Source organism: Panthera leo, chromosome B1, assembly GCF_018350215.1.
Source record: "Panthera leo isolate Ple1 chromosome B1, P.leo_Ple1_pat1.1, whole genome shotgun sequence".
NCBI classification, from domain to species: domain Eukaryota; kingdom Metazoa; phylum Chordata; class Mammalia; order Carnivora; family Felidae; genus Panthera; species Panthera leo.
The window spans coordinates 6,405,202-6,432,753 of NC_056682.1; the positions used below are offsets into that span (position 1 = coordinate 6,405,202).

General features: G+C 46.4%; 1 protein-coding gene across 2 annotated transcripts in view; it reads left to right on the forward strand.

Annotated features, from left to right (window-relative positions):
- The window catches only part of MCPH1 (microcephalin 1), a 269,778-nt gene extending 244,187 nt beyond the window's left edge, over positions 1-25,591 (forward strand). Inside the window, exons 13-15 of one of the 2 annotated variants that reach the window (XR_006201405.1) lie at positions 11,519-11,756; positions 13,785-13,865; positions 25,357-25,591. Coding sequence is in view for 1 of the 2 variants with exons in the window: in XM_042934173.1 (XP_042790107.1) it covers positions 11,519-11,756; positions 25,357-25,412 (294 nt within the window). In the remaining variant the exon portion in view is untranslated. The remainder of the gene's footprint in view (positions 1-11,518; positions 11,757-13,784; positions 13,866-25,356) is intronic. The other variant, XM_042934173.1, reaches the window with a different exon arrangement.
- The last annotated feature ends 1,961 nt before the right edge of the window (positions 25,592-27,552 follow it).

A 27,552-nucleotide genomic window follows, 5' to 3' on the forward strand; every position in this document is an offset into this window, starting at 1 on the left:
CCGACCCAGTTTGTAAGCTACTTCCGTCACCCAGGACAGAAATAACTCCGACTTGGCTGGGGTGGTGATTGTACCCCTGCAGATAAGTGGATGGACCCGCAAGACTTGGTGATGAGTTGGGTGGAGAGGGTGCAGGGACCAGGGGGCTGGTTGCGTTTGCGGAGATTCTGCAAGTGGTATTATGTAATCGTCAGGAACACGGCTCGCTGGGTTGGACTCCGAGCCCCTCCTCCTCCCAGCTGTGTGACTTCATGGCAGCTGGCCTGGTCCGCCTCGCTCTCCTGTATCAAGTGCGAGCGGCCAGCGTCCCTTTCGTGTGCTTGCTTCAAGGATTAAATGAGCTCATTCGCACCTTGCTTACCCGCCTGCTCACGGTGGGCTCTTGGCAACTGTTAGCTACTGCTTAGAGGGAGCTGGCTTGGGAATGAAGAGCATGAGTTGAGTCTTAGGTATGGCGGGTGCCCAGTGCCTGTTAATCGTGCTCATCTTCCAGAAAGAGAGGCCGGCAGGCGGTCGGTTATAGGGTCCCAGATGCTGGAGGGAAGACCAGCGCTAAGTGGGGCATGTTGGGGGTCCGCTGGCAGGAAGACTCGAGCTGCATGGGGAGGTAGAGGAGAGCGGGCAGGGAGGGACTCTCAGGACCTGGGGCCGGGGAGGACGATGGGTGCAGGCCAAGGGAGAAAACCAGGGCGACATGCCCCAGGGCCGGGGGGACCAGACGTCTCAGAGGGCGGGGACGCTGTCATCAGCGGTGCCCAAGCTGCTGAGAACTGAGGCGGGATGCGGGTGCTCCTATCAGGCGCTGTTCCCCGTGCCTTAACCGCGTGGCCGCGCGCACTCCTGTCCTGTCCCCACGCCCCTGGGCAGTGTCACCACTAGCCCCTGCTGCTCTGCAGCCCAGAGCGGCCCCCCACGGGGCAGAGCCGGATGTGCCTCGAGGCACCGTCCACGTTTTATCACAGTTGCTGTCCTCCCCGCCACCGCAGCCCCGTGCATCATTCTCAGTTAAGTGTGTGGGAAGGTGAGGTTGAAACTCGCAGCAGAGGTCCTGGATTCCTCTTTTCCAGACTATCTGTTGCACCGGGTGGCCTCAGGCCCCTCACTTCTCCAGGCCTCGATCCGCTTTTCGGGAAAGGGAAAGAGCTGGACGCAGCTAATCCCTCTTAGTGCCAGAGTATTTCATCCTAAATGTACAGCTTCTAGACATCGTGGCTGCAGCTGGGCTGCTCGCACTGAGCTGCGCGCCCCGACCTTTCCTGCCGTATGTTTGCTTACCCATAGGGCATTTAAGACATATCAGTAGTAAGCCAGCCGGTGTGTGAGTGCGTAGAAGGGCTGCAGGGGACTGGAAAGGAAAGTTACTCTCGGTGCAAGGGCCGCTCTGGGCTCCGCCACGAGGCCCGGGAGGCCATCAGTCAGAGTCTGGGGAGTGCTGGCTACAGTCCTCTTAACCTCTCTGTGCCAGCCACTGACAGGAGCGTCGGTCTGGTTACTAACCAGCTTGCCCCTCCCCGGCCTCACCCGCGTCCCCGCAGCCAGCCCAGCGCTCTGGGGAACCACCGCTCCCACCACCCTGGCCAGAGCCCCTCGGAAGCCCCCCCTTCCTGGTCCTCTGCGTGCTGCCCGCCAGCAGCTCTGATCTTCTCGCCTTCCCGGCCCCCCTTAGACTCGCCCCCCCTTCTCGGCTCTGTCCATGAACCTGCCCCTTGACACCCTGCCCACAGCTTGCTGTTCCAGCACCGCAGGAGTCCCTCCCAGTGCTACCTCTGCAGGGTCCATTCTAGCTTCGCTAGAGGTCACCTCCGCCCGGTCCCCCAGCCGGCCTGTCCTCTGCCCTCTCTCGTCTGTGCGTTTCCACCCCTTCCTCCTTCGGGGGTCGTACTGCTCTGTGGAACTTCCTCCCAGAGTGCCTACCCTCCCCGGTCTCTGCCCCTTTTGTCGGCCTTGTCACTGCTGCCCTGATTCCTCCCCTCCGCCCCCGGGGAGGGAAGTCAGCCTGGGTTCCCTAGCTGGAGTAGAAGCTGCCCTGAAATCAGACTCCCAAACACAGTGCTCCACAGCGCCAGGCACTGCTCTAGGTGCCAGGGACATGTCATTGAACAAAACGAAGATGCCTGCCCGTAGATTCTAGCATGAGAAACGGAATGAATTGTACATTACGTCAGGAGCCGATAAAATGGTGGCAAGAGAAAAAGTAGAATAAAGGCGCTGGGATTTCGTGTAGGGCAGGTGGGGCAGGCCTCATGGAAATGGTGACGGCTGAGTAAAGACTTGCATGTGGCGAGAGGATTAGCCATGTGGACACTTGAAGGAGGAACATCCCAGGCAGAAGGGAAAGTCAGTGCAAAGGCCCTGAGGCACGAGTATTCTGGTGTGTTCAGGAACAGCAGACGGGCCTGGCGGGAACCGGAGTGAGCTAGGAGGAGTGTGCTAAGAGGCAAGTGGGAAGAAGCGTCATGCTGCCTCGTTCAGGGGCTGCCGCTCTTCTGCATGAAACCAGCACCAGCATTCTGAGCAGAGAAGAGATGTGATCTGACTTAGTTTTTTTACGTTCTCTCTGCTCAGAAGAGTCTGTAAGGGGCACGGATTCAGATTAGGACGCCAGTTGAGAGGCGTTACCCCTGGAAAGAGGTGGGTGAGCTGGGCTTGGACTGGAGCACAGTGCATTTGGGGGGTGGCGCTCTCAGCATGTGTTTTGGGCCCCGGCACCTGGGAGGAGGGAGCGGCCGGGAGCTGAGCTGGAGATGGCTGCAGGTGGAGGCTGAGTTGAGGGGAGAAGGCTGGGTCAGGTATCAGGGGTCTGTCAGACATCCAGGTGGGAGGCCGAGAGAGCACCTGGCCTGGGATTCTGGAAGGAGGGCTGAGCTGGAGACAATGCGGGCGGGCTTCGTGGGCTCACGGGAGCTGTGTGAGGCCCGGACGCTGGCTGAGGTCACCCGCAGGAAGGGGCGCCGTGCCGAGTCGCGTGTCGCTGGAGCATTACAAGGTCAAGAAGAAGGGCAAGAGGTCCACGGCAGTGGCAACCCGGGGCGGGAGGGAGTTAGGGAAGGCAGGTCCTGGCAGCCAAGCACAGAGGGTGATGGGGTAGAGGGAGGGGCCGTGTGCCCAGCATCCTGCTCGTCCTGCCAGAGGACTCGGCCCTGCGAGGTCTTGGTGGGAGGTGCGTGGACGACAGGGAGGAGGGGCAGGAGAGGCGGGCAGGGGCTGCCTTTTGATGTTGTGCCGGGAAGGGACACAGGAAGCAGGGGTGTCTGGAAGGCGTGGGAAGCACGGGAGGTGTGGAGGAGGAACAACCACACACTGTGCGCCATTGTGCGTGCAGCACGTGGTTCTCCGCACGGAGGAGGGGACCACCGGTGAGGGGGGGACGCACGGCTTTAGAGGGACGGGCCGTCCGCAGTAACAGGTGCAGCTGTACCTCGGGGAACTGGCACAGGGTCCTTTCCGGATGTGACCGTCCTCAGTGACAGGAGGCCGCAAGGAGGGTGACCCGCTGGAGCCCCGAGCAGGGCGAGAGCCGTCCGTCCAGGGCAGTGGGGCGGGCAGGGTGTAGAGTGCCGGGGGAGGGACTGCGTGAGGGGCCGCGCGTGGGAGCAGCCAGGGCTGGCCCCCTCCAGCCCCAGCCCTTCCTGCCGTTGGCAGGTGGACCAGGGCGCCTAATGGGTGAAGGGGTCGGGGGGGCGTGGGCTGTAAGCTTTGGAGGGGAGAGGGCATCCCAGGGGGGAGACTCGGGTTCCAGGGGTGAAGAAAAGCCCCTCAGGAAGGAGGGGTCCAGGGACTTGAGAGGACGGGTGTTCCAAGGACCACTCATGTGAGGGACAGTGAGCTGGGACAGCCACCAGGCAGCGAGAGGAAAGGCAATAGCAGGGAGGTTGATGGGCCAGGCTACCTGAGCAGGAAAGACTCGAAGCTGGGGGCCAGTTAGGGACGGAGAAGCTGGTTTGGAAACCCCAGAGAGGGTCAAGGACGGGTTTTCACTGCAAATCGAGGGGTTTGTGCAGAATTTCAGGAGTCACTAGGTTGTCTCGTTTGAAGACCTCGTCTTCTTAACAGTTGTGACATTTGCCCAAATCCCATCACAATTAAACAACACACACTTTTTAATTTCCCAGGACCATAGACATTGTTTTCTGTCTCCAGTGCCAATGACGACCAGTTCATTTTACCTCTCATGTGTTCAAGCCATTCAACATGGTCAGGTGTGGGCATTGACATTTTTAGAAGGTGAAACGTCTCGTTGTATTTTGTGTTTCCAGTTGCCTTAGGGCCTACCTCTTCTGAAATGGTTGGCACTAGCATCTGTTTTCCGAGGCGGCTCCTGGGGACTTCACCCCCAGGTGACTTACCGGGAGCCGCCTCATGTTCCTGGGGCTCCTCTGTCCCTCCCTCCCTCCCAGCGCCCCACAGAGGGAGACCGACGGGCGTCCTGATCCAGCCCCTTCTGCGCCCGTGTCTCGTCTGCCTGCCTTCCTGAGGAAAGCCCTCGGGGTGTGGCAAGCCTGCTTTGTGGGTCCATCCGATGTCGTGAGGGCAGGGCCAGCAAACCCAGGTGACCATAGGTCCAAGGTGCAAATCCAACTTTATGGATGATGGAAGTTATTCTCATCTCCTCCGACACCTGTTTGTGTCTCCCAGTTGGTGTTGAACCGGGAGAAGAGAGAGGTAGCATTTACTGAAAGCCTCAAAACCCCAGTGGCGAAGCTTTCCTACAAGCACCGTGCGTGGCTCTCTTACTGACTCTGGCGCTAGCCTGCCCCCATTATAATAGGAAGCGTCCAACACAACAGGATTCCTGTTGAATTTGCCTTCTTGCTCCGTCCTGAATACACTTCCCCTTGCACTCGTCTTGTCCTGCCCTGCTTCATTTCTGGTTGGAATTACTGCAGCTCTTTCCTTTGAGTCTCCCTTTTTCTGATTTCCACATCTCCTTACTGTCTGCAGAGTGGTCTAACACGTGGATTTCGTGGCTCCCCATTAACTAGATAGTCTACTACTGTATAATCGTGACTAGTCTGGCCTCTGCTTATTCAGCCTCCTCACCTTGGAACAGATTTAAATGCTTTTAGAAAGTAAGTTTTTGGAGGCACCTGGGTGGTTCAGTCGGTTCAGCATCCCAGCTTTGGCTCAGGTCATGATCTCACGGTTCATGAGCCATGTTGGGCTCTGTGCTGACAGCTCAGAGCCTGGAGCCTACTTTGGATTCTATGTGTATGTGTGTCTCTCAAAAATAAACATTAAAAAAATTTTTTTTTAAGTTTTTGTTATTGTGGTCACCTGCCAACCCCCTCGTCCCTCACATGTTATCCTCAGTGATCCTGAACTATTTGTTCAAGCATGCATGATCTTTTGGACACTGTTGACCTGAAGCAACCCCACCATGTGTTTTTCTGCAAGCAAACATCTTTGTACTCATTCTCCAAGCCAGAAGCTACCACTGTGAGGTCTAGTCGGGCTTTCGCTCCATGACATGACATGCTGCTGTGTTGTAGTTGTTAATACTGTACTTTCTAGAAAGTCCTGGAGAAGCAAACACTGTGTCCTTGCGTTTTCATGTCTATAGAACTTAGCCTGAGCCTCAGGTGAAGCGACAGACAGAGATGTGGGTTCAGCACCTCCACCCCAGGCTGCTTGGTGATGGGCAGTAGTAAGAGGATTTTGTGTCTCAAAGCACAGGAAAGCTTTGCCAGGGTCTCTGATGTTGGATGTTGTCTCTCAAGCCTCGGTTTCCTTGTCTGTAGAGTGTGAGCCACGGTCACTGTGATCTCCCAGACCCTTCCCACTGCTGACGTTCTCTGCCTTTGTGCTGTATCACCCATCACCCACGAGTTCCACAGTTGAACACTGGCTCATTGTTTGGTTCTGCCCCTCTCTGGTGTTAGTACCGAAGTATGAGGACAAACGGACACAGGGCTTCAGTGCCCTTCCCAGTCTGGCTGCCATGCCTGATAGAACACTTTGACGGGCTCAGCCTCCCACAGGGGACCGTGAGAAGGGATGGGGGCACCTGGGTGGTGCAGTTGGTTAAGCGTCTGACTCTGGGTTTTGGCTCGGGTCCCGATCTCATGGTTTGTGAGATCCAGCCCCATGTCGGGCTCTGTGCTGACAGTGTGGAGCCTGCTTGGGATTCTCTCTCCTCTCTCTCTCTCAATAAATTGTCCTTGAAAGACAAATGGGATATAGGCAAATGTAGGACTGGAAAAGTTTATTTTTTATATTTCTATTTTCTCTTTGACATGTTGTCATAGCATACAGTTCTGTGCTTGCCCACATATAGATTTGGATATCCGCCCTAAGCACGGGGCATTGAAACACATTACGGAATTATACAGCCTACACAGCCAACTAATACTACAACCCACCATGCATCATAAGACCCATCCTATATATTATTGTTGCTAAAATGTAAGAAAGTACAAGAGGTATGGCGTTATTTCGTTTGTTGTACACCGTGTGGGACTAGGGATTTTATCCCCCTTTTACCTGTGAGGAACAGAGACCGTGAAGTCATGGAAAAGGCCAGGCCTTTGGGGCCTATTCCAACCTGATGCCACCACGTCCTGGGCATCATCTGGCGAACCGAAAACAAACCAACCTCCCTGAGCTTCTGGTTCTTTCAACGTAGAACCAGAGAATTTTGCTGTGAGAATTTCCTAATGATGGACTTGTGCCTCTTCTGTGCGTGGCTTGTGGGTACCTATGGAAACTGTCAGTGATTCAGAATAATCACCCAGGTGAGCTCTACCTGGAGGGAGAAGCAGATTTACTAATTGAAATCTAACACCCATGTCTGGAGTCAGTGAGCCGTCAACACCCTCCCAGCTGTGCGGTAAATGACTGGGGGTCAAGGAAGCTGGAAGCACTGGGGCACAGGCATTGCTCAGCTCTGTCAACAGTAGGGTCTGCCTTGTAAATAGAGTGGAAGGTTCCGAGCCGAAATCTGTTAAATCCGTACAGCTTTTTTTGGTGACGACACAAATGCAAAGGCAACCTTTTACAAAGCACAGTTCATACCTTTTTTGTTTCACTGACTTAAGACCCTTCCGTAGTAGTCCCTAATCCTTTACAACCCAGAGTTCAAATGAAGAGCTTGTGGCAGAAAAAGTTTTCTGTCTTCTGTCAGCCCTCTCCTTGTCTTTTTACCCACACACGCATGCAACGTAAATGTTGATTTATGTAATGATTTTATGACTCCATGGGGAAAGTGGGAGCTCTTCTGAAATCCGCCCCGAATTCAAATGCACCCTGACTACTGACCCGTCCTGTTTTATCGTGGAGGCTAATTAAGCCTAGAAGAGTCCGCTAATCCCCTTTCCTTCCATGATTTTTCAATAGATACCCTGGGCTTTCTAGGGAGAATTGAGTGCTTCATTGGAAAACTGCACTTTTTTAGACTGTGGTCACTTTTCCGGCTGTCTGATCGTGGCCCACACCGCCCCTAGCCTTTCCCAGCTCTGTGAAGCAGAATGACCGGCTGGTGGTGCAAATGAATCTTGTCTGTGGGCAGGAGCTAAATCCTGTCTGGCGGAGGGAACGCCTCACCCCCATGGAAGAGCCAGTTTTTTGCATCAGTTGCCGGTCCTTCCCCATATACCCAATCTATGGATGTGTCAGTTCTCCTTGGAACCATTACAGCATCGGAGTTAGATAAAATGAACCAGTAAGAGTTACGATTCTCCAAAAAAATTAACAGCTTTTAGTAGGAAACTCCTAGGTCAATGTAGACAGACCTGGTTCTCTCTGAAGGTTTCTCTGAGTTAAGAACAGAAACGGCTCACCACAGTCAGCCCTGCAGTGAGCTCCCCTTTGGCACCCACACCACCCCAACCCATTTCTACAGTTGACAGCATCTGTCGCACACATTTGTTGAAAAGTGTGAAATGGAGCGAGAATTTAGAACAAATTGCCAAGAAGGGCTATTGCAAAGGGGCTTGAGAAGGTAAGGATAATGCACAGCACGTTAACTTTGAAATTTGTGCGTTTGAGGCTTTTCTCCTCAACCGTGAACTAAGAGAAAGCCTTTCGGGGTAAGGTGGCGCGGTCGGAGGGCGTCCTCGGGCACCTACGGCATGCTCCGCTGCCCTCTTCGCTTTCTGTGCTGCTAGTAACCTTTTAATTCTCAGCTGGTTTTCAAGAATGTACCCGTGGGGACAAAACTGTGCTTTGGGCCAGAGAGTCAAGTTGACTAGCCCTGGTCAGAATTCTTAAGGCAACAGCACATACAGCAGTAAACCAGTTTTACCGTCGTGCCTTCAGAGTCAGAGTGTGGTCTCCAGGATAAGGCTACCCAGGAACTTGTGTCTACAGACTTGAGGAGACAATAGCCAGGGCAGTCTGTCCTCGGGGGCTACTGGGGAAGGATCGCATTCTGGAGACCTTCCGCTTCGAGAATGAGTGTAGCTGAAAGCTCCATAACAAGGAGAGTCCCGTGTCCTATCATATTTATAATATAAATAAAACTTGCCAATCACCGTTTCTATGGCAATGAACTCCTGTCCATGCATGTCCTTATATACATCGAGGAGTGTATTCCTAGGGTAAATTCCCAAATTAATTTTTAATTTTAAGTAACCTAAATCTTGATTAAGCTTTCCCAGAAATTATTTTACTTAGGATTAGAAAGTCAGCATGCACGTAGCCTCAATTATTTTGAGGAAAGAATAAGATCTTTGTAATTCTTTGCCTCCTTTAATTTCAAGCTGAATAAATAAATAAAAGGAAGTATTTTCATATGTTGACTTTTGTATTACGTGCTTTACACTGAGGTCAGGGACTATGTCTTAATCCTCTCTGCTCCCCCAGCATCTTGCACGTGCCTGGTAGGGAGTAAGCACTCAACAAATGTGGGAGGGGAATGAAGAACCAAAGCAATCAGGTACTCAAGTCACATTCTAACCATGTGAAAGGTTTACACATGTCCGTTTCTATTGGGTTCAGTATGGGTTTGATTTACTGCTTATCCATATACCGAGATAGAGACTTGATCTTGCTTTGTTGTTGTTAAGAAAAATCATCTCCTGGGGCACCTGGGTGGCTCAGTTGGTTAGGCGTCCGACTTCTGCTCGGGTCACGTTCTCACCGTTTGTGGTTCGAGCCCTGCATCGGGCTCTGTGCTGACAGCTCGGAGCCTGGACCCTTCTTCGGATTCTGTGTCTCCCTGTCTCTCACTCTCTCTCTCTCTCAAAAATAAACATTTAAAAAAAAAAGAAAAAAGAAAAATCATCTCCTGAATGTTTTTGTGCGTGAACATTGTACAAAGGTTAGAAAAACACATAGCAAACACTTAACAGGGGTTACCTCTGGTAGGTGGCAGGGGCCTGAGGACCAGCATCTGGATGCTTTGTGCTTCTGGAAACACAGATTAACAAAAGAGGAGTGTGAGGGAGGGAAAAAGGATAATTCTGGTTTTGGTCAATCCAGTGACTTAGAAACATGATCCAGGATCCAGGCCTTCCCACTTAGTTATTTTCAGCATGTTTTATGGCCTCAGGTGGCTTCAATAATTCCAGATATCCTATTATCACTATGACAGAGTCCAGCCAATAAGAGAGGTATTTTTGCTTATGCATTGGTTTATATCAGTGAAGAAAGACTGCCCTCAGCAGACTTCTTCTCAGATCCCATTGGCCATGATCAAGTCTAGTCCATGCTAGACCCAATCCTTTGAAAGGGAGATGAGATCACCATGATTTGCCTGGACCAATCCTGAGTCCTACCTTGGTCTGGGAGGGGCGCCTGTCTTGAACACATGCTCCTGCACAGATTAGCACCCCCCAAAGAGATCATGCCCAACCACTGAGGAGGACAGGAGAAGGATGAATTTGATTAACAGACAGCAGAGTGTGGAGAATTCGTTCTACTTTATACCCTTCTTTATCATTTCAATTACCAACTACTTTTATAATTAGTTTTTTTAATGCATGATTATGTCAAGCCTTAGTAAGATTATTTCTTGATCTGCAGTTACAATGCAACACGGTCCAGTGACTCACCAAGTTTGGGGATTGTGGCTTGTTTCTTGCAGCTTGACTCACCATTTAGCCAAAGCTTGACAAGCTTCCACCTAAATGTCTTCTTCTGCAAAATTAAATGAAACCCTTTCTACCTCCTATCTCACAGGGAAGTTGGAAATTACTAAAAGCATTAAACAAAGTCATCACACATTGTGTGGATGCTGCACCACTTACCCAATCAGATGAAAGGAGTTATATGTCAGGCCTTACATTGCATAATTCAAAACTGGTGATGAGTAAAGAGAATTGATTCCACAGCCATATTTAAGTGTACTGGGCGGATTGTGTTACTGTTGGGGCAACGTTTTTCATCAAGAAATTTCTTTTCTTAGTATGAAAACCTAGTGGAAGAAGGTCAGTGATGAAAAGTGAGGAAGGGGTCCTCTGCTGCCCTCCCACCTCCAGAGCCGGCCCCTCTCCGTGCTCAGGGGCCAGCCTCCAGCCACTGACTGGCAGGCATTTCCCTCCACACTGCCCCACGCAGGTTACGTCCCCCTGAGATGCTCCCCTCTATCCCTGTTCCCACATATCTGCGCTCCAAATCCTTAATTTCGCTGAGCCCACGTATCTGAAATGTTCAGTTCTGTCCTCAGGGAAATCGACTGATTAAAATACTCAAAATGTGGATGACAGTTCACCCTCAACATCTCCCACAGGGTAGCTACACTTAAAAAGAAGTCTTTATTAATCTGTAGTTAGTGAAATGTCTGTTTAGAGTAAGCAGGCCTTCCACTGTCCCTTGGGTCAGCCAGCCGACCACAACTTTATCAGGACCAAAAGGAGAACAATTTAACATCCCTGTTTCTGAAAATGTTTCCCACTGTCTCCGATACTGCTCATCACCATTTCCACAATGACTCAGTGAAATAAGCCTCTAGATGCTTCCCACCCCACCCCCCGCAGCTTCATGTGTTGGGGATTAGCTCTGTCTGGGACCTCCACTCCGTGTTGCCTCCTTCCCCCTTTGCCGGCACTGCAGGGCCGGGTGCAGGGCGCCCAGGAGGTGCTGGTGAGAGTCACGTGCTGCAGGAGCCCCGAGGCACCTTGCGCTGGCCGGTGCTGGTCCAGGGCAGCCGGGCTGGCCTTCTAGAGGCTCCTGCTTTCCCTTCCACACCCTCCCAGAGAACGTGAATAGCATTTACAGGATGCAGGTGCTGTTCTCCGCACTCAACAGTTGATTCCTTTTCAAGCTTCTGGTTTACAATTTGTAGTAATTCAAAACCTAAAAATTTTTTTTTGGGTGGGGGGGAGGAGGGCTATAAATTTGTTTACAGTTTTGCTTGCAAGCTGCTTCAGCAAATGTCAATTTTATCTGCTCGTTATCTGTCACTATCATTAAATGTCATTACCTCCCCTGGATCCTCGGAATTCAGAATTCAGCTGAGAATGCGCACCTTTACATTCAGTCTTTTCTTCTCCCGAAAAAGGAAGGGAACTTTGCAGCTGAGCTGCCCTACACGGTGACATGATTCAGTGCCTTGGTAATCTTCCCTGTCTCTGCCCAACAGCTCTGCCGCCTGGAGCGCTACTTATCTGCGGGACAGTACCAGGGAACCCTGTTTGCCAACCAGCCTGTGATGTTCATCACCCCGGCCAGCAACCCCCCCAGAACCAAGCTATGGGAACTGGTCCTCCTCTGTGGGGGTCAGATCACGAGAATCCCACGCCAGGCCGGCATCTTCATCGGACCCTCCCAAGGAAGGAGGAGGGCGACCGTCAAGTATCTGTCAGAAACATGGATCTTAGGTAGGGATCGGCTCACGGGCATGGCGGGGCGGGTGCTTTTGAGCGCAGTAGCTGTTGGGGTCTGTGGTCCCAGGCACACAAATGGGCTTTTCTGGGGGAAGCCCGATGCCCACGCCCCCCTTCCCTGTAGCCGCGGGGCTTCTGGATGGACGTCTCAGCATCCAAGCATCTGCCTTTCACAGAATCCGCTAATGACTGTCGGTCTCAAGCCAACCCAGACACTCTCCTTTTTACTGTCGGCCAAAGCAGACTTCACCAGGACAGAGAGTCACCTGACTCACCTCACTAGCAAGTGAGAAAAAGGCCCAGCCTGCCCACAGCTACCCCAGACCTTAAGGTCTGTCCACCCTCAGCTCAGATGGCCGCTCCCCGGGCCCTGGTCTTGCTCTGCTCCCAGAGCGGTGGGCCAGCACCCGGCTGCCAGGACCCGCTCCCCCCCCCCCCGCCCCCCCCCCAGAGCATCACCAGCTTCTCCTGACACTCGTTTGTTCACCCGCTCAAAGAGCGGTGCAAAAGGAGCTACAGTTTTTATTTCAAAACCTAAGACGGGAAGCCAATGTGCACGTCTGGCTGTGCAGCATTCACAGTGCTGGACACGTGACTCCATTCGGAAGGGGAAGAGGTGCAGAGAAGCTCTCCTTCCAGGAGGCTGCTGGTGTGGTGACGGGCGGGCTGTGTCTGGTACCCTGGCTCTGGGGGGCGGGGGCGGTGTCCAGGAGAAGTAGGCCAAGCGGGAGCGGGAGGCGGGCTCCACCGGCAGCAAGGGGTCGGCGCAGGGGAGGCTGGGGCGGGCGGCGCTCGTGAGCTGATGGAGCTGGAGGTGCCGGGGTGCTCGGGGCCCCGCTCTGGGGATAAACCTTCTTGCTCTGGGTTTGATGAACGTACAGGCTTGCTGGGGCTCTCAGAGCAGGTCCCACAGAGGGGGACACTAGAACAACAGGGATTTCGTCTCTCGCAGCCGGGGGGCCGGAAGTCAGAGTTGGTTTCTCCTGAAACCTTTCCTTCTTCAGCCCTCACTGGTCCAGTTCAGTGTCAGCACCTTGAGGCGGGATCCTCACCTGGCTTCTTGAGACCTGAGAAGTGCATTCTGTCCCCTGTCTTCCTCCTGCTTCCTCCTGTTTGCCCCCCTCATCTCTAAATCCCCAACTCCTGGCTTTCCTCACCCCTCCCAGGGAGCATCCTTTAACAGATAAGTAGATACTGTGTCCACGTTTTATTCATAGATCACTACAGATATTTATGAATACCTTTTAAATGATTGATGGACATCCTTTGATATATTTTGAAAGTATGGCAATCAAGAGTAATTTTTTTTTTTTTTTTTTTTTTTTTTTTACTATCTGATGCAGAGTAATTTATCTTTTGCCTGGCAACTTATTTCAGAAAAAAAAAAAAAAATCTATGATTTTAGCTACAGTCCAAGAGCCAAGAGGCTGTTGACTCTTTTCTAAATGCTAAGAATATAACCTTCAAAACATCCTATGTTCTGAAACAGAGGTTCTTGTTTTGCTGTTTTTAGAAAAGTGCGTGTGTCAAAATGACACCAACTGGAAACCAGAATTTTGCTTTTTAGACAGCTGTCTCGTTCAGCTAACGGAACTGTGCACACGATGGCTATGAACAGTCCATATCAACAACTAATCTTTTCAGCGTCGGCTGTGTACCGTGTGTACAGGGCCAGCCGTCTGTGTCTGCATGATTAGTATTTCCAGGCTGGGGAGCTCTGTCGCCCCTTCCTGTTGCCTCGTGCACGGTCCAGCCGCCTGCTAGTTCCTCCGGTTGTTTGGCCCCTCTGCCCCTCTGCGCGTGGGTTTTTAGTAGGCAGAGGTCTACCTGCTTGACCCCAGCGCTTAACCTTCACAAGGCCCTGTGGAATTCTCCGAGATTCAGAGCTGGAGCTGGGGCCCAAGCCTCTTTCCTCTCCCATAATTCATGTCCTGTTTCTGATTTGTCATTGATTACACCATCTGCGTGTGCCCTTGGCAACTTCCGGGTATTGTGCGTTCTGGAATCCTTGGCTCTCGGCAGCGTGGTGAAATCCTCACCCGTGAGGTGAGTCCCCCTGACTCTGGCCACTGCCCCGGTCTGCACCCGGTCCTCTGTGGTGAGGTGGGTATTAGAATGTGTATTTTTCAAATATTTATGAGTTTATGTTCTTCTCTTTTTTGAGTTGAGTTACAGTAGCTCCAGCTTTGTGCACATAAAGGAGATTTCATTTGCACATCTCTACACGCGTGCACAGACCCACAAGCAACATGGTCCCGAGTAGTGCATTCCCTTTCACGTCGGGGTCCTGCCACTGGCTTGTGCTCTGACCGGAGGCAAATCACCTTTGCTCTCCGGACCTAATTTACTTCATCTGTTAGACTAATAACCTCTGCCCTGCTTACTTCCCTCGATGGGCAAAGGAGACCGCACAAGAGAGTTGCAGGCTATCCTCATGCATGCTGGGCATTGTCCCGTGTCATTGGGTGACAGTATCCACTGACACAGCAACGTTATTCTCAAAACATTGTGCAATTAAAATCCCTTTTAAATTAAAATTAAACCCATGTTAAGGCACCGAGCTGAAAGTTACTTTGTGAGACATGATGAAAACCAATACTCTAAATTTGTTCCAACTACAAGATCCGCTGCCATGTAAGGTGGAGTCCCTGAGGCCAAAGAGTAGTTTGAATTGGGTAGTTCTTAAAGTCTGAAAAAAATTCTTAAAAAAAAAAAAAAAAAAAAAAAAGTAGCTTGTTGCGTCCACTTTCAGATTTACAGTTTGCTTTCCAAAATAAAGATCCTAAGGTTTTGTCTTTTAGGACCTTTATGTTTATTCCTGTATTTTGTGGCATCTTTGTTTATGCAGCCACAATAAAATCACAAGGGATGGACAGATCATCATTATCTTTTTTTAAGCCACTAGAAACCCCCGAGAAGTTTGGTTTGTTTTGTTGTTTCTTTGATAGAAGGAAAGATGGACATCACCAAAAAAAAGTCTCTTTGCCTAAGACCTCCGACATCCTAGGACTAGATTCCTGCAGATAAGCCTCCTTATCCCTTCACTGTCTGATCCAACATTTCTATTTAAAAACAAACAAAAGTGTCAAATGATTATTCCAGTATAAGACTTTCTCCTGACGTCTAGCTTGTTCTTTGGAGGCGGCCGCTCAGCGGTGACCACGGAGCATTCAGCCAGCTTACCCTCCTGGCTGCTGGCATAGAACGGTGTGAACTTATGAGATCTCCCAACAGGGCTCCCCATGTCTTACTCATTTGCTCCGTGGAGAGTCTCACACACGCTGAGTTGCCTTATAACGAGGCTGTTTGAATGGCCATGATTATGTTCCCAATTCATTCCCCAGAGTCTATTTTCCCTGAAACAGCAGTATACTTAGGCCAAGATTCTCGATGAATCATTCCACCAGGAGGAGAAATGGGGATTTTTGAGAGAGAAAATACTTGTGGGCACTTGAATATGTATGAAAATAAACAGGAAAACAAAAACCAAATTCCCGGCACGAGGAAACAAAATGTTACCTTTACCTGACGTTGGAATGGAAGCATTTTCCAGTAATTTTCTTTCCCCCAGCACACCCATAGAGTAGAATTCCCATTTTACAAGTCAAGAAACTAAGACGCGAAAGTCCCAAGTAACTTGGCTGGCGTCTTAAGTGAGGCCTTCGGCAGGGGTTGGGAGTCCTGAGACCCCAGTACATTCATCACTAGTCTGCGAATTTTTGTGCTGTAATCATTTCTTTTCACTTTCTTCATCCCCAGTTGGTGTTATCACTTAAGGCTGGTTTGGCCTTTCTCAGAAGACATATTTCCAGTCTCGGGCGCCCTTTTATTGTCTGGGCTGTGTTCAAGTGATAAGACATACATTTTATGCTATTGTGGGAACATAGTGTACTATGCTCAACAGCGGTGCCGAAGGGGGAAAAAAATTAGCCTCAGCATGATTTCCTTATAACTTATAAAAAGCATTTGATTTGAATGCCTCCGCATGTCATTGTTTTCAGGAAAAAGATCTCTGATAGCATGTGGGCCTTTGCAGGCTAGCATAGATCATTGTTTCCCCAGATGGCTGACCACAGAACTAGGCCCAGGAAAATGCATGCTCTTAAACATGGCATTTTGTTAAACGGAGGCCACTCGGGAGGCTCAGCCCTTAGGGTGCATGGTTAAACAGATAATATCAGGAGTCTTCAGGTCCCTGGTAGTCTACATTTTTACTGCATAGATAAGGAACCAGTCAGATGGAGGTGAAGCCATTTGCTGAGGATGGAAAGAAGAAGAGAAAGGAAAGACCCAGGGGCCGGTCTGTCCCCAGCCTGCCCCCTCCTCAGAACATGACCTGATACCACGCTCATACCTTGGCTTCCACCCCCAGGAGTTCAGCAACCATGCAGAAAGTGGCAGTACACTTTTAAGACACAATCTCAGACAATAAGACACATTATTTTTGTTTTGAGTTGTTCTCAAATGGATGACATCTACCAGGCTAGAAATAAATGAGAACTAAAACTGAAACTGATTTGTGGAATTTTATAATTTCAACATCTTGTGTGTATAAGCTTTTAAGAAATATATAGCTTTTTTTTAAAAAAAGTGTGTGTGTATGTATATATTATATATATATGTATAATATATATATAATATATATAATGACTTTTTTAAAATTAATTGCAAGCTGCTGAAAGAGTACGTGTTAGCCTTGGAAAGATATGGGAAGAGTGTGCTCAGAAAGTGTATTTCCCTTTAATTGCATTCATTGGTCAACTAGTGGTCCTAGATGGTTATCTTTGAAATTTCCTAACCTGTCTCACTTGGCTCCCCTTTGTGAAATTTATGCCAGCTGACCTCCAGTCACTGGATGTGAGCATCAATAGTGATAGAAAAGTGAAAAAGCATTTTAAAGACAGGCAGACAAACTGGAAAATAAAAGACCCTTCTCTGCACCTTACTAGCCAAGGCACAGTTTTTAAGCCTCACTTAGGAAAAAAAAACAAAGTAGAACATGACAATCAACTACATATTCAGCTGGGAACAGGAAATAGTGTAACCACAGCAACATTTTATATCCATCACCAGAAATGCAGTCATCAGTGTGGGGAATCCAGACGGCCACTTACAAGCCAGCACTAAGCATTCTGGTTTCGACAGGTTCACAAGACTGTCTTACGTACAAATTCGCAGAGCCCTCTGCAAGTGCTGCCATGTTAACTCCTGCGTCTGGGCCAGGAGGATAAAGCCATAAAAGAAACTTCAAAGCTCAGCCCCCTAATGGGATGTTGCCAGTAGTTCTGGCTGTCTTTGCATATTGGCCTAGTAAATTAACTCTGGAGCACGTGGAACTTGGAACTTCTGTTCCTTCATTGTTGCATGTTAACCAATTAATATTGAGCATCATAGAACCTAAAGTGGTAGACCTTTTTTTATGGACTGAATGGTGTCCCCCAAAATGTTGAAGTCCTAACCCCAGGACCTTAGAATGGAACTGTGTTTGGATATGGGGCCTCTAAAGAGGTATTTAAGGTTAAATAATATCCTAAGGGTGGAGCCCTGACCCAGCAGGACTGGTATCCTTGGAAGAAGGGAGACCACAGGGATGCACATACACAGAGGGAAAGCCATGCGAGGACACAGAAAAGAGCTATTCCACAAGTCAAGGAGAGAGGCCTCAGGAGAAACCAGACCTGCTGGTACCTTGATCCTGGACTTCTGGCCTCCAGAGCTGTGAGATAATACATTTCTGTTGTTTACACGGCTGGAAATGAGTTCTGAGATCATGGTAGAAATCTGTTTCTTTTCTCCATGAGGAAACAGAGAGATCTGAGTTTCTCCACCAGAACCACACGGTGAATTAAAGATCCAGCATTCCTAGTCACCCTCTTCTCAGTTCAGAGGCTTCCTTTGTGAAAAGATCTTAATTCTGCTCTTGGTAAGCAGAGCCTCTCTTCATTTGTGCAACCACTAACAGTAGGGATTCTCAAACTGTGTGCTACAGAAACTGATTGTGACTGAAGGGTCCAACCTCCAAGTAAAATAACAAGAAGCTGTTCCCCATTTTTCAGGAAGAGAAAAAAATACTTGGATTAAATCATCTCATTTTTTTATTCAATTTTTATTAAATTTTGATGCTTGGGGATGAATGAATATATAGCAACAAGAATGTAGGAGGAAATGAATAATAAAAACATATCAGATATTAATAAAACCAAAGAAAAAAAGTAAGTTTTTTAAGAGATAGAAAAGAATTCTTTGTGGGAAGAAAGTCAAAAGTCAAAATCCTAGCAGTGTTGTGAAAGAAAGGAAGAGAAAAGGGTCCAGCGAACAATTCTACAAATGAAACTGGGGCGGCTGCTACTATAGATACTGTAAGGATATTTCAAAATCATGAGAGCTTGCTGAATAAATTTATATCAACAAATTTGAAAATAGGGAAGATGGATAATTTCTAGAAAATATTACCAGAATTGACTCAAGAAGCAGAAAATCTGAATAATTTCAACCATTTAAAAAACTGAATAAGGGGCACCTGGATGTGGTTCAGTTGGTTGAACGTCCAACTCTTGATTTCATCTCAGGTCATGATTTCACAGTTCATGAGATCAAGCCCCACGCTGGGCTCCTGCTTGTGTGCACACCTTCTCAGAGTAAGTAAACATTTTTTAAAAATTAGAGAAGTGAATAATCAAAAGTGTGCTTCTCACCACCCATCAAAAGACACCTGCACAGAGTGATGTCAGCAAAATGGCAGACCAAGAAGATCCAAGCTCCCATCTTCCCCACAAAACACCAATACAAAATAAAACACCCAAAACAGAACCGACTTTGTCTGAACAAATTCTGTAGGAGCACTGGAAAACAATGAAACGTTTACAGCAACCGGGTGAAAGCCCAAACAAGCAAAGCCATGTTCATGGCATTAGGGAGGTTTTATGGCTCCTTACTCATGCCCCACAGTCTTGGTTTCCTTTCTTCAAATGTAGACCCTATTTGTTCCAGTCTGCTTGGGAGATCCCTAAAAGACTGACTTGCTCACTAGTCTCAGTGACTTGGAACATGTGCAGGAAGAAAGGTGCACACTGCTTTAAAAAGCTACAAGGTAGGCAACAAATGTAAAAATAGGTTTAAAAAAATACTTCCATGCATCAAGGGACACAGTCAACCACACAAAAATACAACCTATGAAATGGGAGAAAATGTTTTCAAAAATAGAGATGAATATCTAAAAAAATATGAAGAAATTCTACAGTTCAACAACAATAAAAAACGAATTGAAAAAATGGTCCAAGTACTTGCTTGACTAGACACTGCTCCAAAGAAGATATACAAATGGCCAAGAAGCACATGAAAAGATGTTCATCATCACTAATCAGATTAGGAAATGCAGATCAAAATCACAATGAGGGGCTACTGGATACCCACTACAATGACTACCATCAAAACAAAACAAAACAAAACAAAACAGCAAGGATTGTTGACGGCGTGGAGATATTGGAACCTTGTGCACTGTTGGTGGGAATGTAAAATGGTGCAGCCACTGTGAGAGACAGTATGGTCAGTCCTTAAAAAATTAAATGAAATTATCATGCGATCTAGCAATTTCATTTCTGGCTATATACCCATATTATTCACAATAGCCATAATGTGTCTTACCCAAGTGTCCATCAATGGATGAATGGATAAACAAAATGTGGTCTATATATACAATAGAATATTATTCATCCATAAAAAGGAAGACTGTTGTGATACATATGTCTGCTCTTACTCTTTCATTTCAACAAAGATATAGAGTTCCCAATCAAAGGGATAAGATGAGACACACAAAGGAAATACAAAGAAAATATAAGAATTGTGAAGGAAGAGACAAGTCCTCTTCTTTGCATATGATACATTTGTTTACATAGAAAAATCTGGGAGAATCAAGAAACAATTATAACTGATTCAGCAACCTTGGTCTTTATAAGGTCCACTTAGTAAAATCATTAGCATTCCTATGCCCAGTAGTAAATAAATATAAAACAGAATACAAAAACTAGCGAATTCAAGGCTAGCCCTGTAATGTCATTTTACTCACATTTCTTGGGTGGGAAGCAAAAGTTGTTATACTAGGAATAAACTATTAGACTATCTTGTCTATGACCTAGCCCACATCCTTGGTATACTCTGGGAAAGAAAGTATCCCATATGTGAACATCTGCAGCCTAATATCAGAACAGAAAAAAATGTTGAGAACTGCTCCATTCTTTTAGACCAGGCTATTTCCTTCCAATATACCATATGTCAAGTCATTCACTCAGTTTATATTTGTTGAGCACCGATCATGCACTAAACATATTCTAGGCAGATACAATACTTGCCCCTATGGGACTTATATTCTATTTTTTTTAATATTTATTTATTTATTTTGAGAGAAAGAACGAGACCATGTGTGGGTGAGGGGCAGAGAGGGAGAGAGAGAATCCCAAACAGGCTCTACTGTCAGCACAGAGCCCGATGTGGGGCTTGATCTCACAACCATGAGATCATGACCGGAGCCGAAATGAAGAGTTGGATGCTTAACCAACTGAGCCACCCAGGCACCCTGGGACCTATATTCTAATGAAGATAATTTTTTTTTTTTAATCCTGTTGGTGATCAATGCTATGAAGAAAACAGGGTATGAGTATTTATAGTGAAAGTGAGGTTGGCCCCTGGCGGAAGGGCTGTATTTGAGGTAAGACCCCAACGATGAAGAGAAGGGTGGGCCCGTGTAGATCTAAAGCACTGGCCTTTCAGACCAAGGGAACAGCTAGGATCAAGGTAGATAAGGAGAGGCATTAAGTATGGAGTGTCTGTTGGAAATGATGCTGGAGAAGTAGCCAGAGGCTGGACCACTCAAGGCCCTCATAGACCATGGTGAGAAGTTTAGTTTTTTTGTTCTAAGAATAAATGGAAGTTACCATAGGATTTTAAGTAGGGGAATACATATCTTTAAATAGAAGCAGAGAGAGCAGTTACAGGCTCTTGCAGTGGTTTGGGTGATAAATGGTGGTGGTTACATTTAGGATGATATCACTGAAGGTGGTGAGAAGCTGCCAGGTTTTAAATAAAAATTCTAGAGCCAGTTGGCCTTGCTGATAGATTGCACGTGATATATTAGGAAAGAGGAGTCAAAGATGACTTCTAGACTTGAATTTGAGCATCTGAGAGAATGCTGAGGTTTCGAGAGATCGGGATCCGTGAAGAAGTACTGAAGAAATAGTGGTTTATTCAGCATACATAAGAGGAGCTGGCAAGACTACCATCAGAAGAGGGGAGGAAGTCTTGTTCATTGTGGTTCCAGAGAGAAGTGAGATCAACAGATGAAAATTACACAGTGGGCAGCTGTGGGCTCATTAGGAGAAAGGATTTTAGGGTCATTTGTAACCTGCTCATCCCTACTGCTAAGAGCACCTTCAGTGTCAAAACCCTGTCCTGAGTGTTCCCGGAAGCTGAGTGACCCTCATTCTATTAAACAGGAGAGCTGATTCCTTGATTGAGTGAATGTCTGGCCACATGGCCACTCATGCTTCAGCCCTAGAATAGTCAGCTGATTGTGATAAGCTAAGATAAAGCTCCCAACAGCATTCTGAGGGTTCTAGCACTCTCTGCGCACAGTACCATTAACCACATTTGGCTGTTGGCAGTTAGAGTTTTAGTTCAAGAAAGTGGCTTGCCCACCACCACACTATAAAAAATAGCTAGCATCATGTTCCTTCACTATCCTAATCATCAGACCACACAGAAGAAAGGCCAGTAAACTTTAACTCGTGCATAAACCTGTGCCAAGACCTGCTAAAAAACCTTGTTAAAATACAAACACAACATCTTTTTTTTTTTTTTCAGTGCAAATTTAATGGGAGGTGCTCATGTACCATCTGTCTCTTTCCGCTGGGCAGACTGGCATTACTCTAACATCTGTACCATTGGTTACATTATACGGGGTGTTTGAGGGCTATTTGTATGATGTGACATTGGAATTAGGGGATGTGACTATCTTTAGATGACAAACGAACTTGGGTAGAAGTCATTTTTCATGTGTGTGTTTCCATTTGGAAACTTGGAGACATGAGGGGCTCCCTGGACAAGGATGTCCTGGCTGCCAGCCATCACTCAGCAGTCAAATGCTTTTCCGTTCTGAATCCCTGCTTTGCTTACCATACGCATAAGCTCAACACTACATGTACCTCAAGTACCATTTCTCGAAAGTCCATGGGTTAATTGAGCCTACCACACCAAGCGTGAGGGGCCAGCCACAGACTTTGTTGTGAGGTTACACTTAGGGTTCTATTTGATCTAAATTTAAAACTTCTCTAGTCAACCTTTTTCTCCACCACAATGAATGAATGAATGAATGGATGGATGGATGCATGCATGGATATGTGGGGTGACACCAGATTTCACGGTCAAAGAACTGGAATAGAGACAGACATAGAGTCCCCAGATCTTACAACCCTTCCTTATACTACAGTAAAGCTGGAAGAGTGTTTTTTAGATTTTTTTAGACATATTTAAATAGAAATAAGTATGTATAAACCTGTGTATTGCTTGAGGGTTCTTCTATAAATGGAGGGTTACATATTGTTCCTTGAGTTTTTATTTGACTCTGTCTAGGAGAGCCTTCCATTTTACACACATACAGCTACTTCGTTCTTTCTAACCATTGGAGGACGTGCAATTAAGCCATGCACTCCTTATTATTGGACGTTTGGGGTGACTTCCACCGTTTCTGCCATTATACACTTTATGTGTGTGTTCTAACTGGAATGGTTTGAATTCAGTTTTAAGAGATTATTTTGAGCTGTAATTATCCCCGCCGAATCCCAGGCATGCATGTTTGTATAGAGCAGATTCATAGCAGTGACATCACTGTGCCCCAGCTTACGTGTACTTGTAAGTTTGGGTACCCACGGCTGTGCCACTTTATACTTTTACAGCATATGGACGTCTCCATTTCCTCCACATCTTCACCAGTACTGGACATTACCCATATTTTTGATATTTGGTGATCTGATGAATTAAACAAATAGGTGTCATTACTCAATTTGTCGTCCCCTGATTACTAAATTACTAATGAGTATGAATAATTAGAGAGGGAGCTATATTTCATGGGTCGCCTATCCTTATCACTGGCTATTTTTCCTTTTCATGCTGTTCTACAGAATATGTGTATAACATGGACCCTCGCCCTGTGGTCTAAGTGTAAAATTCTCTCAATCTGTCTCATTTTTAATTTTGTTTATTGATTGTTGTGGGTTACAAAGGTTTTAATATTTAATAATTATTCTTCATGGATTCAAATGCCTTATTTCCTGAGGCACCTGAATTTGGGTTTCACTTTGGAAGGTCATCTCTACCCCCTGAGCTCCAGAACCTGTCTCTTATCTCTGTTAATGCTTCCATCATTTTTTTAAAATGTTTACAGTGTTAATTCGTCTGTAACCTATTTATTGTGTGATGTGAAGGGATCATACCATCTATGTAGTACCTTGTCCCTTCTGCACTGATTTGGAATGCCCTGTGACTCACCTGTTAAATTCCTATATGTGCGCGGACATGTTTCCAGACTTTCCCATTGGTCTATTTATCTGTTGTGTGCTAATTACATACTATTTTACTATTGTAATTTTATAATGTGTTTCGGTATCTAGCATGTCAAATTGTCTCTCATTCATTTTTTTCAAAATTGTCTATGTATTTTTTCTTTGGTATAAATGTCAGAATAAGTATGCCACTTTTTTAAAAGAAATATTTGGCATTTTTTTCATTAAATTCTATTTTAGATTAATTTTAAAAATCGCCACCCTTTTTGTAATGTTTTCTGGCTTTGGAAAATGACATCCTGTCAGAAATCTAAGTGTAAAAATTGAACCTACAGGGTTTTACAACCTGGAAAAAAATATGACTGATACGCTTTAAAACTAGGTACAAAGAAAGGCTTTCTACCTATGGTTCAAAGTCCAACTGCAGTAAAAGATTTACATGCTCTGAATGCAAAAACAAAATAAAACACTTTTTTGCATCAGGAAAGTCAAAAGGCGAATAACAGAGAAAATATGTACAACACATCCACGAATAAAGGTCTGATATTAAAATACTGCTTCACTGGGTTGTGGAGAGAAGTGGTTTTACTTAGTACTAATAAGAATTGTTATTATTCTGCTGGATATATTAATTTTAATTATATATAATGTATATTATACATGTGACAAATGGTAGTGCTCCTCCCCTCTGAAAGCTGACCAGTTCATACCTCTTGTATGGAAGTGCGTTTGCACTGGGCAAATGACGACTAACTTCCGGGACACGATCTAGAGCTCCAGCTAAGATGCGCCCCTTTTTTCTTCCATCTTTTCCCCCTATTCATAGAACAAACCTATGTTTTGACTTTCCGTCTGCTATCGTTCATCATCGTGATGTCTTAAGGTCCTTCAGTATCAATTCTCTCTCCCTGTGGATAATAGTTGTAATCAATAAGTGAACTGTAGGGGCACCCGGGTGGCTCAGTCGGTTAAGCATCCGACTTTGGCTCAAGTCATGATCCCAGGGTCATGTCAGGCTACTCACTGAGTATGGAGTCTGCTTGGGATTCCCTCACTCTCTCTCTCTGTCCCTCCCCCACTCTCTTGCTCAAGAAATAAAAATAAATTCTAAAAACTACATTAACTGTAATTTAATTTGTAATTCAACCAGTGCTGCCAACCCATTGGATTCCTCTATCGTCCTCATAGAAGTAGGGCCTAGAGCAGTATAGTCTCCTGCTGGCCTGTTCTTCTGCATCTATAGCTTATCCTGGACCAGGTGACTTCTTGTGATTTTCATAAAATAATAGGCTTTCAAAATGACAGGACTAGTCCAGCTTCTTCAACTTAAATATGAAGACCTGCGTTTTAGAAACTGTGCGTACTAACTTTGTATACTAGCGAGGTAGACAGGCTGTGGATTGGTAGATACACAGCCTAGAATGTGTAGTTAGTACCATAACTAAAACTAATATATTTATATATAAATTGCCTTGTGCCGGAGAGTATTTTCTGTAGCTAATGGAGATTACAATCCTGGTCTCTCCCGCCATGGACTGGCAAACTTGCCACCTGGCTAATAGAACGTTCTGCCATGATGGGAACACCCTATATATGCTGTATCTAGGATATGTGCCCATCGAGGACTTAAAATGTGGCTAGTATGACTGATGAACTGAATTTTTTTAATTCAATTTTCATTTTATTTTAAAGTTTATTTATTTTGAGAGAGAGTGTGTATGGGAGGAACAAAGAGAGAGAGAGAATCCCAAACAAGATCTGCACCATCAGCACAGATCCCGATCCCGACGTGGGGCTTGAACTCACGAACCGTGAGATCATGACATGAGCCGAAACCAAGGGTTGGAGCCTTAGACGACTGAGCCACCCAGGTGCCCCTTTATTTTAAATAGTCACTTGTGCTATATGGGCACGTGGACACATAGACAACACGGCTCTAAGCCGCCTAAGACTTTAAAATACGACTTTGCGTATATATAAGATTCTTATTTTACCGTGTGGTTGGCCATTATAAATGCTAAACTGCTTTTCTCTTTCTCTAGATTCCATCACTCAGCACCAGGTCTGTGCCTCTGAAAACTACCTGTTGCTTCAGTGATGGAGCCATCAGTCAGCACATGGCTACCGCCACCGGCTCGCAACGTTGTCTTTGGACATTCAAATGAGCAAACCCTGACGAGAAGGAAAGGACACAACACGATGCCTTTTGACACCATCACCTGTTTGCCTTGTGTGCCTTGTGGTTTTTACATAAAGAAGCTCCTTTGTGTGACTTTCTGATGACTGAATGTGTTTTAAAGAAGCACTGCCAGCCTATAGGGGCCTTTTCTGTATAATGCCAATCTTAGTATTGTGATAACGATCATGATTAAAAGCTCACAGAACCTTGGTCATTAAAGCACCCATAGTGTTAAATAAAGACTGGGAATTAAATTGTTTGATTAGTGAGATCCAACAACCCCCAAAGTTTCTTGGTTGGACTCTAAAATCTTTATTGGCATACCATACACTAACTATGAAGGATGTTGATCAGTTTATTAGATTTTTGTCAAAGTAATGAATGAAGACAGGTGTAGGAGCTTTGCAATAATTAATGCCACCAGAGGATCTCCAATTCTCCAAGTTAGTGTTTGGTGAGGACAGCATTACCAACAAGAGATTGTGGCCTTCACTGGCTGCCACAATGCTTGGCTTTCCTTAGAGGAAATCGGCAGTGGGACTGAATCATTACACGTGGACCTGTCACCTTCTATAGGAGAGAAGTGCTACATCCCAACAAGGCTGAAGGTGCCACTAAGACTCCCTCCTGATCCTGTTCCCTCCCCATGCTATCTCTTCCTCATCTCACCTGTTATTCCTACCTTAACAAATTTCCAGCCCCTCAGTGGAACAACTTCTAGAATAAACCGTCAAGGAAGGAGATAGAAATGCGCAGGGAAATAATGAAGGGTTTTCTCTTAATTTTGATATAATATATGCCCCAAATAATCCCCTCATATTACTCATGCCCCAACAACAGTCGTTCCTTGGTACAACTCCACTCCTTCCACGTTATAAACCTTGTTTCACTATATCCATGGGAGTGCTGGGCTTGGCTACTTTGAACCTCAGGTACTTTGGCAGAGCTCTCACAACACCAAAAATTCCTGAAGAGGCTGACAAAAACCGTGCTGACGCTTGCTGTGGATCATCCCCTACCGCTATAGGCCACCGACAACTACCCATCCCCAGTGTCAAGTCCTGATTCCCAATGCTGGCCTGCCAGTGGTCAGCCAAGATTCTCTTTCTATACAGCAACATTTTATGAGGGTACTGATTTGTGTCAGGAATTACACTAAGCATCTTCTATGTGGTTTCTCATTTAACCCTAACACCCTTAAAAGTTAGTTGCTACAGATTTGCAATCCCTTACCTGAAACACACAGAGTTAAGAGTATCTCAGAATTCTTTTTTTTATTTAAAAGTTTTTTAATATTTATTTTTGAGAGAGAACACGAGCAGGGGAGGGGCAGAGAGAGGGAGACACAGAATCCAAAGCAGGAGACACAAATCCAATCCAGGCTCTGAGCTGTCAGCACAGAGCTTGATACAGGGCTCAAGCCCATAAGTCATGAGATCATGACCTGAGCCAAAGTCGGACACTTAACTGACTGAGCCACCCAGGTGCCCCAAGAGTATCTCAGAATTCTTTTTTTTTTTTTAATTTTGAAAGGCAGGTGGCTCTCACCATTTCCATGTAAGATTGTATTGCTCAGTATACCAAGAGAAGGCAGCAAGAAAAAAGAAGGCATGCAGACTGGAAATGAAGAAGTAAAACTATTTTCAGATCACAGGATACTACATGTAGAAAATTATAAGGAAACAAATACAGAGCACGTTTAGCAAGGTTACAGTGTATGAAATTTACATAACTAGCTGAATTGTATTTGTTTGCTGCAATAAACAATTCAAAAATGGAATTAAGAATACATTTCCAACACTGAGAAAGGCTTATTGAGAAGATGGCAGAGTAGTATGGGGACCCTGAGCTTGTCTCATCCCTGAAACTCAGCTACATCAGCACCAACCCATTTTGAACACCTAAGAAATTGAGGAATAACACAATAATCTGCAAAACTTGAGCCACAAAACTCAGCAGGTATGCTGTGTGGAGAGATGAACTGGGGGAGAGAAAAGCCGCAGAGGGTAGGAAGTCCTTTTCTCAGAGAGAGGACAGAGGGGAAAAAAAAAAAAAGAAA